General features: G+C 35.4%; 2 protein-coding genes across 9 annotated transcripts in view; one reads left to right on the top strand and one right to left on the bottom strand.

Annotated features, from left to right (window-relative positions):
* Window positions 1-7,572, top strand: part of LOC116006807 (amidase 1) — an 8,343-nt gene extending 771 nt beyond the window's left edge. The window contains exons 2-11 of one of the 8 annotated variants that reach the window (XM_031247298.1): window positions 620-742; window positions 954-1,106; window positions 3,853-3,977; window positions 4,057-4,182; window positions 4,372-4,554; window positions 4,624-4,768; window positions 4,918-5,086; window positions 5,912-6,046; window positions 6,161-6,339; window positions 7,480-7,572. In XM_031247298.1, the coding sequence (XP_031103158.1) occupies window positions 630-742; window positions 954-1,106; window positions 3,853-3,977; window positions 4,057-4,182; window positions 4,372-4,554; window positions 4,624-4,768; window positions 4,918-5,086; window positions 5,912-6,046; window positions 6,161-6,304 (1,293 nt within the window). In that variant the 5' untranslated portion in view covers window positions 620-629 and the 3' untranslated portion in view covers window positions 6,305-6,339; window positions 7,480-7,572. The other 7 variants (XM_031247299.1, XM_031247297.1, XM_031247301.1 and 4 more) reach the window with 7 other exon arrangements.
* Window positions 7,507-10,144, bottom strand: LOC116006808. The gene is made up of 2 exons (XM_031247305.1): window positions 9,875-10,144; window positions 7,507-7,678 (listed from the first exon to the last, which is right to left on the bottom strand). The coding sequence occupies exons 1-2, from the start codon at window positions 10,089-10,091 to the stop codon at window positions 7,536-7,538; spliced, it is 360 nt and encodes a 119-aa protein (XP_031103165.1). The 5' UTR covers window positions 10,092-10,144; the 3' UTR covers window positions 7,507-7,535.
* Window positions 10,145-10,928: the final 784 nt, after the last annotated feature.

The raw sequence follows: 10,928 nt of genomic DNA on the forward strand, positions 1-10,928 counted from the left end.
TTTTTTTTTTTTTTTTTTTTTTTTGTTTTTTTGTTTTTTTTTAAAATTTATATATATATATATATTTTCCTTTACTCTAGGTTTTGAATTCTGGACTTCTCCTTTTTCTGAAGTATATAACATAATTCACAAATTTCTAGCATTGTATTGGAAGATTTTCATGATGCATACAGGAAGAAATTCTATCGTTCTGATAGGCATATGCTAGATTCCTAACTAATTAATTCGTTGGTAGTTCTATGAGCTTTGATTATTTGTGAAATAGAACATTCATTATCTGCTGTTTTCCCTTTTTAAATTTAAGGTTGCTAAATATTCTTTTATTTATTTTTTTATCATCCCAATGTTTTCCTTCTCACCTGTATTCTAGAGGGAAGAACTGCCGCTGAGTGTTGTGATATACCTTGATGATGTTAAGAGGGTGTTATACATAGTAGTATTTTTTAATTGTTTATATAGTTCACTGTACTTGCCATTAGAAAGAAGGCAACAGTAACACGTACTCCCTCTGTTTTAGTAATATGTTGATATGTTTACAACTTTAAGATTACGCTACTGCTATCAATTTATTGTTTGATGCTGCTTATTCTTATTGTACTCACTATAAAGAATTGAGCAGTGAACACTGAATGGAAGAGGTCTCAGATGATTATGGAGCTTTCATTGACAAATTCACACTTCAACCAAACTCTTCTTCTCCACAGCTTCCCTTACATGGCCTCACCTTTGCTGTAAAAGACATGTAAGTCTCCTCAACTCTCACTCATACAAGCTAGTTAGTTCAATTATCGATTCTATGTGTTTGCTTCCTTAATACCCCATTAAGAAAAGAGATAAAATCCATAGTTCTTCAAGTGTTTGCTGTTTAATAATATGTTGTCATGTACTTTCAAGATTAAGAAATGAATAAAGTATGCTCTTGTTGGAATTAATGGTGACAACTTTGGTATTAGATTCGATGTGAATGGGTATGTGACTGGATTTGGGAATCCAGATTGGGCAAGGACTCATTCTGCTGCAACATCTACTGCACCTGTGATTTTGGATCTTCTAAAGGCAGGTGCCACCGGTGTTGGCAAGACTTTCATGGATGAAATGGCATACAGGTTTGCAGATCTTCAATATGACAGATTATTATTTTTAAAATTTTAAAACAATTTGGGTACTTTTCCAACTCCTATTTTCCCTGGATAAAATGAAATAGAATTATGTGTATGCTGTCAAAATAGTTTCTTCTGATGAATGGAATTACCAAATTACTATACAAAGTTGTTCATAGTTTTGAGAACTTGAGAAGAGCAATTGGCCTTTGTAGAGAGAAATGCTTGCTACCTCTTGAGTCGACCGTTGTGAGTCTCACGAGGCGCTCCCACCAACTCTTCGATAGCTTGCAAGTGTGTAAAGTTTTGGGGTTAAGCAACCCAAGAACACCCCTAGTTACGTTTGAGATAGAAATGAAATCTCATATATCGAAATAGCTAAAAGTCCATTACAAAGTTTTAGAGTTTGGTATTTATACTCCACCTTAGGTACAATCTTAAAATAAAAGGGTTACAAGCAAATAAAGTATAAAAAACTAGCTTAAAACTTAAGGAAATTGCATTGCACATTAAATAGAGTGTCGATGCATGATTGTTCCTCTGGGCATGCAAGGTTGCCTAGGTTTTCTTCGCCAAATGCCATAGGAGGGCACAATCAATTGCATGGCCATTCAACTGGTCGTGTGGCTTTTTTTTCCTAGATTTTTGCCTCAATTTGCCATAGGATTGCACTGGGTTTGGAACAGTGGTGCATGCATGTGCCGGTGTGGTGCATGGCCGTGCACATGAGCGTGTGATGCTTCTTCCCAGGTTTCTGCAATCTCACCATTGTGCATTGGCAGCAACTTTGAGCCTGATTTTGACCGTGATGCATTTTGAATTTTGGAATGTTCAAAATATGAAAGTTGTAGTTGAATCTCTTAGCTTTCCAAGCCAACATTGTATGCGCTACATATGCTCAGAATTCCTAAGTTGTGCCAGTGATGACAAGATATTCCATTGGGTGTGAATGAGAGGGAAGGTTTATTTGCTACTATCATTTGGATTGACTGTTTCATCCTCCCCTTCTTGAAATGGATTCGACCTCAAATCTCTACTACGATCAAATGGGAAGGAGGATTCTTCACCATCCATCCATCATAAGAAGGCCCTTGAATGCATACGATTGAGGTTTCTCTCAGCCCGCCGTGTTGGATACCAAAAAACTAATCATTTGCAAAATCATTCATCCAAACTATTGGATCAATGGTATTTTGCATTTCCATATGTGCCTCATTTTCCTCTTGTACTTGATGAACACAAAATCATTAAGTTGATGCTCTAGTATAGTAGTATTCTTTTTCTAACTATTCCAATTTTCTAAACCAAAAAACATTAAGTATTTATAATCAAATTTGAGGAAACCTAAGAACATAACTTATAAACATATCAACTCTTACATATTCAAACACACTCTAGTTCCTTTTGCATGGCGTTATACATGACCCTTGGGAATGAAGATGTAAGCGCCAAGGACAAAGCCAAACATGAATAATCTTAAAATAACATGGCAACACAAACTCTCTAGGAGCAATGCCCAAAAGCCTTCAAGTAGTAGAGGTGAAACGAAGCAAGAGTAGCAAAGGGATACATATGACCCATAGTGATAGAGCTCATAGCAACGAAGATAGCCTAAGAAATGAAGAGAAACCCAAAGCAATGAAAAGAATAATCAGAGATGAGATGGAGTATTCATTTCTGTCAAACATCTCTCAGATTTATATAAAAGAAAAAAAGTGGAAGCCAAAAGGGGAAGAAGAGTACAACTGTAGAAGAAGGTAGGAGGAGATTGTGACATAGCAGAAGGTCATTCTATGTCTCTGCTGCTTGCCGGAAGCTATGGAGTGCAGCCAGTGCTTCTTTCTTGCTGCCTCATCACTGGTTCTATGCCTATGCTTGTTTTGGACAAGGTATGTTGTATTCAAACCCTAGGTTTACCTTGAAGACTGTGTTAACTCGTTTTGGATAAAAGCGTCCTTTGCCTTGTGCTTCTGGATTCGCTCACGTCACACAAAGGCAAGCGCTTTGTTGCACTTATATGTTTTCTAGCGCTTCGTTGAAGCAAGGTGATGAAGGGTCAATCGCTTTTAAGTGACGAAGTGCTCACTTTTTTTGAGAGTCATTTCCATTTTTGGTCCTACTATTATTAGGGCATTGCCAATTTTAGTCCACTTCATTAATTTTTGCCACATTGCGACCAGTCTTATTTAGTCCTTACCACTTTTAGTCCACCGTTAAAATTTTTGTCAAATAACCATCCAAAACAGGGGTATTTTGGTCTTTTCATGCTTTGATCATCTCCTTTACCCTTTGCAGTGATTTTCCTTACACATTTTCATCCAATGAAGAGGTCAGGCGAAAGCCATGGCTTTGTAATGTGGCTCACATGGCTTTCGCCGGACCTCTTCATTGGATAAAAATGTGTAAGGAAAACCACTGCAAAGGGTCAAGGAGATGGCCAAAGCATGAAAAGACCAAAAATACCCCTGTTTTGGACAGCCATTTGACGAAAATTTTAACGGTGGACTAAAAGTGGCAAGGACTAAATAAGACTGACCGCAATGTGGCAAAAATTAATGAAGTGGACTAAAATTGGCAATGCCCCAATAACAGTAGGACCAAAACTGGAAATGACCCCTTTTTTTGACAAGTGAGTCTGCACTAGTTCATTTGTGCATAATTTGGGGAGGCTCTGCATGTGTTTGACAAATTCATTTAGGCCCTGGTTTATTTTAGGCTGTGCATTAGGTAATTGGAATTCATACTTTGGCAGTATAAATGGTGAGAACATCCATTATGGAACACCCAGAAATCCTTGTGCTGCAGATAGGGTTCCTGGAGGGTCTTCTAGTGGATCTGCTGTTGCTGTCGGTGCAATGCTAGTGGACTTTTCCTTAGGTAGTGTTCATGCCATTGGAAATTCTGTGTATAGAATGTGTTGGAGTTTATTGGTCATGAAATATTTCATCCTTCATAGGTACTGACACGGGGGGAAGTGTAAGAGTCCCTGCATCATACTGTGGGATATTTGGAATCCGGCCATCTCATGGAGTTGTTTCAACTACTGGAGTTATTCCAATGGCACAAAGTTTTGATACAGTTGGTGAGAAATTGTCAATAGATGTCTTTTTTTGTTTTAAATAATCAATGGTAAAAGGTAGTGAAATTGCATATGTATCATGTATTCAACTAGCTCCATTCCTTCACATATTTGTGAATTTAGTGTGTTATTATGTAGTATTCTACCTTGTAATTTCTGATTAATTAATTAATTAATTAATTAATTTTTCAGGATGGTTTGCTAGGGATTCTTCAATCTTGAAGCAAGTTGGGAAAGTCTTATTGCCTTCTCAAGACTTGCTTCCTGTTAGACCTAATCAAATTATCATTGCAGAGGATTGTTTCAAGCTTCAAGACTTTTGGGGCAGCCAATTCACAAAAGCTCTGATAAATTCAATAGAAAAGTTATATGGACGTAAGTTGATTCATGTCTTTACATTGTATGTTGATCACAGAGAAAATTAAATTAGATGATGACATGCAGGCGGGACCATTAAACATGCTCATCTGGGAGAAATTGTTAAGGAAAATGTTCCAAGTTTGAAACCTTTCATGAGCCAGGGATCTGAAGGCCAAGAATATATACCCTCGCTATTAGCTCTTTCAAATGCTATGCGATTGCTTCAAAGGTGTAGAAATCTCTATAGGTTTTAAACATTTAATTTTCTTTTACTGTTTGTTTTAAGCCTACTTAGTGTTCCTTTCTTTTTTCATTATATATATAATATTAATTTCATTTTGGTATACTTCAATTAGTAATTAGCGTGATGTTGTACAGATATGAATTCAAGGAGAACCATGGTGAATGGATTAGTACAATTAAGCCTAATTTAGGTCCTGGAATAGCAGAACGAGCTTGGGAAGCCCTCAAGACCACAGATGAAAAGATTGATGTCTGCCTCTCTGTAAAGGCTGAACTAAAAGAAGCTCTTGTTGCACTCCTAGGGGTAATTCAAAACTTCTCTATTTACCACAACCTGAAAAGTGTGGCCACACACAAGGTGTTTAAAAAGAGGTTTCTGTGTGTATGCATATGAGCATCTTAGGGTAATTCAAAAGCCCTCTACTTACCCCAACAGCCCAACCCTAAAAAGTGCAGAGACACAAGGCATTTAAAAAGAGGATTATGTTTGTTTACATATGAGCATTGCCTTGGATGAGTTGGATCTGTGCATGAAAGTGCTGAACAGGACCTTAATAAATGAATCTGAAATTAAAGTCATCCTAAATTTCAAGTAACAGAGCTAGGTGATACTCAGCGTATTTGATACATCTATTGCTGACTATAGTGTGGTGAACCTTTTGAACTTCACCTATTTACTGTTTTCCTGCTGTGCGTTGTCAGAAATAAAACAGCTATAATTGTCTTTTATTCTTTAGTTGCTTATCTCTTCCCTTCTACATCAACACATCTATACACGCTTGTTCTCATCTACTTCTGTTTGTTTTAAAATGCTTGTTGTGCATCCTGTACTTTTCATGGCATGCCCTTGAATATTAATAACCAAGGTTGCATTTCTTGGATATCCATAGTTCCGTGTATGGAGTCTCTAACTTTATTAGAGAGTTTCTTAGGAAAGTATTACCATTTAGGTTTCTTACATGGCGATACATCCTTTAAGAATTTGGATACTCTCTGTCAATATATTCCTTCTTTTATTAGTCTCCTAAAGAGCTTGAATTTGAGAGATAAAAGATGCCATCGGTATGAACCTGGTTTACATGTACAACTTTCTTATGCTTCATATAAGTTTCTAACTTTGAATTGGTAGGATGCTGGCATCCTTGCTATCCCGACAGTTCCTGGCCCTCCACCGAAGCTACAGACAGACCCCACCAGCTTGGAAGCCTTTCGTGTCAAAGCTTTTAGTCTATTATCCATTGCCGGAGTATCAGGAGTTTGCCAGGTCTCATCTCTCTCTCTCTCCCCTCTCCCCAGCCCAAATATGGAAGAAGCGAGAGAAACAAATTTTAATAATAGTTTTGACTTCACTCCATTTAAGAATTGATTTAACCAACAGGTGAACATACCCCTTGGAGTACATGGCAATCTTCCTGTAGGAATTTCATTGTTGGCAAAGCATGGCTCTGATCTTTTCCTACTCGATATTGTTGATACTATCTACGGAACTCTCAAGGAGCAGGTTGAATTGCTAAAAGAGTGATTACTGAACTTCATTCATATGTTGCTGCTGTAAATGTAAGTTATTCCTACTTAGCTACTTTTACAGACTAAAACAAAACCATTTTTCAAACAGCAATTCTCTGTTTCCCATTACCTTGGACTTGCATGTTCATTTACCATTTCCATATAATTGTTGGAGAGAATGAGCTGTATTGAATGTGGTTTATTTGGGTTTATAATTATTTATTTGCAGACTCATATGGGATAACAACCAAACTGGAAAACCTAACTAAGAAGAATGCAGTTTACCATTTATGATATTTCCAGTTGAAAGTTTTTCTGGTTGGGGTAGGATATACGGAATTTTTTTCTCCCTTTTAACCTTAAAAAGATTAAGGTAACTACCAAATCATTGAAGTGTTAACATGTTATCACCTGTCCAAAAACCATCCATTTGCCATCTGATTCCTACCGAGAATTTGATTGTCAGCCCGCATAATTCTCTATAAATCACTACTGAGAAACTTTAGCCCATCACTCCAACAACGCTATCTAAGATGAATCCTATATCCTGGTGGATAGTGAAGAACAGCCATCAGACCAGAGTAGTCAACATTACTCTTTCTTGTAGTTCTACACATTGTGAAAGTAATAAAATGAAGAAAGACTTGTCCACAATCACTTGATTGGGTTTTCCAACCAAAAGAGGCATGAGAACTGAAGGGTATTTGCTTGGGCTGAGTTAAGTATAGACTGAGTAGCTAGCAAGATAAAAAAAAAATGCACTAATGCAGCAATAAAATATATGCCCTTATGAAGCAAAAAAGCGATTATGCATTTTTTGAACAGAACGCTAGATTTTAATGTTATTTGTTTTGATGGCCAGCAGATCCCAATTAGTGTGTTCATTGTCGGTGGCCTTCCAACATGCTTTTATTGACTGCAAATGCCATGTTGTAAAATTTCATCACTGTACAGCTTGATTATTTAAACTCTTTACTAAAAATGCCACTTGTGGTCCACCCCCCACCTTAGAGACTAATGCAATTAAAGAAGCTGTCGTTGCATGACATGGATTGGTGCAAAGAAAAAAAAAAAAAAAAAAACTTGCAGATACATTTACTATTGTTCTACTTTTGAAGCAAAGTCATTTCTTGTAGCTACTTTTGAACTTAATCCAAATTACATTTTGCTTTTATCTCTCCATCAAGCTAGACTTTGATCACCTCGGGGTAGTGGAGACCACGGGCCGGTTTAGAACCAAACTAGTCTCAAATCAGCCTAAAAAACCAAGGCATGGACTGGAATCGCCTTGTATCGGGCTGGTCTTGATCTAGCCATTTGAAGGCTCGGGGCCCAAGCTCAGAATCAACCTCTAATTGGCAAATTATTGCATGAACCATGGTCCACATAGCTGTGTGGATCATGAATATCAGATACATTTTTAATATACTAAAAATATATTATTTGTGTACTGAATGTACATTATTTGATAGTATATATAAAATAATGTACTTTCAGTATTAAAAATAATGTACTTTCAAAAAATATACTTTATGTACACAAATAATGTATTTCTAGTATATTAAAAATGTACTTTGTGGATTATGGTCAATGTTATAATGATTGCCTCTAATTGGCCAAGGGCCAAGGCCAGACAAATTATTCTATGGACTTAGGTTCACTTTGCACAAAATGTACTTTGTGGACCATGATCAATGTAATAATGATTGCCTCTAATTGGCCAAGGGCCAAGCCAGACAAATTATTCTGTGGACTTAGGTTCACTTTGCAAGGTAAACTCGGGTTCAAAGATACACAATTTACATACTAAATGTTCATAATTACCTTTTAAAAAATTCATAATTTGTGACTACCTTGTATTATATTCACAAATTTTAAAACTTAGAAATGCAATTTATATTCTAGAAATTCACAATTTAGAACCAGATCCCGGTCCATGGTATAACATTGGACCATGGACCAGGTTTGCCTCGGCAAAGGCCGAACCCCTTGCCACCTAATTTTTGTTTTTTAATGTTTGGTATAATATTTAAAAATTATGTTTTATAGTAGACTCAAATCCTTAATCTTATTATTAGTAGACTTTTACACAAACAAAACAAATAAATGCAACTTGTTAATTTTGTTTTGTATAGTTAAGGCCGGGCCCCTTCTAAAGGTGGCCTAGACCTAGGCTAGGATCGGCATTTGGCACTAGCCCGGCCTAGGCTCGGGGGGGGGGGGGGGGTTTGGGGGGGGGGGGGGGGATTTGATATCTATGGATAGCCTTTATTCCATTGCAAAAGTTGTTCATCAATGTTCTCATAGTTACGTGGGTTGGATACAGTAAGCCAATTTGCTAAAATTATAGTTTAAGTTGACACATATTTGCACCAATTGTTATACTATGTAACATAGTTCATATTGCATTGTGAATCTTGGTCCAAACATTATGTGTCTGCAGTTAACACATTTTGTATCTGTCGTTAATTATTTTTGTACATGTAAATAAATTAAAGACACATAACATAGTAGCCACGGACACATAACATGATAACTACAGACACATCAATTGTTAACCACATGTATAAAATTTGTTAACTGCATACACATAAGATGTTGGTTAACATGTTATGTGTCTGCAGTTAACATATTTTGTACATGTAGTTAACAGTTTATGTGTTTGTAGGTATCATGTTATGTGTCTGTAATTATCATGTTATGTGTTTTCGAACACTTAATGGTGCATTTATGTGTACCTAATGGTGCGTGGTCACACGAGAACTTGATCCTAATATAAATTTGAGTAAGAGCTCAAGTAATTTTGTCTATAGTATACTTTTTCCAAATTTGAAATAAATAAATAAATAAATAAAATAGAGAGAGATAAAAGAGCACAAAAGTGAAAAAAAAAAAAAATTTTAAAACCATTCAGCATTCTCGATCAAATAAAAAATACTCTTCTATTGTTATATCTTCAGTGTTCACTACATTAATACACATGTTGAAGCTATATGGCAAAGCTAATTTATAAATAAAAAATTACAAACATATAATTGGATTTTTCTAAGTCATCAAAACAAAATCCTGATACTATAATTAAGACAAAAGTAATTCTAAACGTAATCCACTTTTTACTAAATTTTACTCCCTGCAAACATGACATTGATTAAAAGACAAACAACAATTTCAATTATATTCCTTTACTTTTTTTTTTTTTTCCTCAAATAAAATCAGTACATACATGTAGTAAGAGTTTTAATCCCTACCTCTCTTATTTTGTTTTCTTAAAACAAAGCCAAACAATACTACTTGAGGTTCTGAATCAATTACAATGCCATATTTTATTTGACATGTACGTACGGATGATCAAGGAAACTGATATATGAACTCTTAACAAGTACAACCTCCTGTCACTCCTCACGTGTTATGATTTTATTAATAGAAGATAAAGAAATGAATAAAAATTGTGACCCCCTTTTTTTGTTGAAAAATCAGAATATGCCAAGTAAATAGGGAGTAAAAAAATAAGAATACGTGTAGTATTACTCTTGTGATAAACATTATTTTGGTTTGTAGTCATGGCTGGGTAGCTTGTATTACTGACCTGAGCTGTTGTGTAAAGGATCAGGAGATGAGGGCACTTCTCTGTTGACAGTAACAAAATCATCATTACTAGTAGTAGTAGTATGGGTTAATTGATGTTCCCCATTTTGATGTTGCAAGAATCTGCCTCCCAACACTCCATGCTTGTTAGCTGAGAAGCTTGAGGAAAGCAGAAGAAGCGTCATTACAGACCACCAAATCATACTTCTTTTCAACATCTCTCTTCTCTTCTCTTCTCTTCTCTGTTAAGCTAATTAATATAATGAATGAGAAAGTGAGGAGGGTTCTGAGGATTGAAGCTAGCTAGCAAGCTAATTATAAGAAGAAATATAATAGTCTTTAATTTGTATGTTGTATAGTATGTGAAATTAGTAGGGAGGGGTGCTGAGATTGACTATGAAGTATTTGACTTGCTGCCAAACAACCAATTCATGTACATAGTTTTCCCTTTTTCTAAACCAGGAAAGATTCTTCTCTTCTCTCTCCCGTTTTACTATTTCACTTGCAACCCGTTTTACTATGTCACTTGCAAACACATAAGAAAAATATTAAAGAAAATTAACATTTTTGGGTATGACGTAAAATTAGTTACTTTGTTATTTTTAAAGTGGCGAATCGAATTTGACTCATTGCTTTATTAAGTGATATATTTATTAGTGGGGCGATTTAATTCTAGGGTCAAATTTGTCATTTTAATAATAATATTTGAGAAGTTAAATTATACCGTAAATAAAGACTAGGTCGTATTTTAAAAATGACTTATCAGCCAAGTCTAGCTGGTCAAACAGTTAATATGAGTGTTTGGTAAATAATTTTTTGGCTTAGCTTATTGATACCAATAAGCTGAAAATGAAAAAAGCTACTTTAAGTAGTTTATTGATATCAACTTATTGCATTTTCATTTTAAAAGTCCACTTTACCATTAATTAGTAGTTGTTCTATTGTAGTATTAACCGCCAAGAGCCCAATATTTGAATTGTGTTAATTGTTATGTTGAATTATTATTATTAACAACTTATGTCATTTATTCTTTTCTTTTTTTTTTAATTTGAAAT

The sequence above is a fragment of the Ipomoea triloba genome, chromosome 15 (assembly GCF_003576645.1).
Source record: "Ipomoea triloba cultivar NCNSP0323 chromosome 15, ASM357664v1".
In the NCBI taxonomy this organism is placed as follows: Eukaryota; Viridiplantae; Streptophyta; class Magnoliopsida; order Solanales; family Convolvulaceae; genus Ipomoea; species Ipomoea triloba.

Coding starts and splice junctions, on each gene's coding strand:
- LOC116006808 (XM_031247305.1), bottom strand. CDS start 10,091: ATGTTGAAAAGAAGTATGATTTGGTGGTCTGTAATGACGCTTCTTCTG. Junction 7,679..9,874: donor TCCTTTACACAACAGCTCAG/GTCAGTAATACA, acceptor TGATCCACACAG/CTATGTGGACCATGGTTCAT.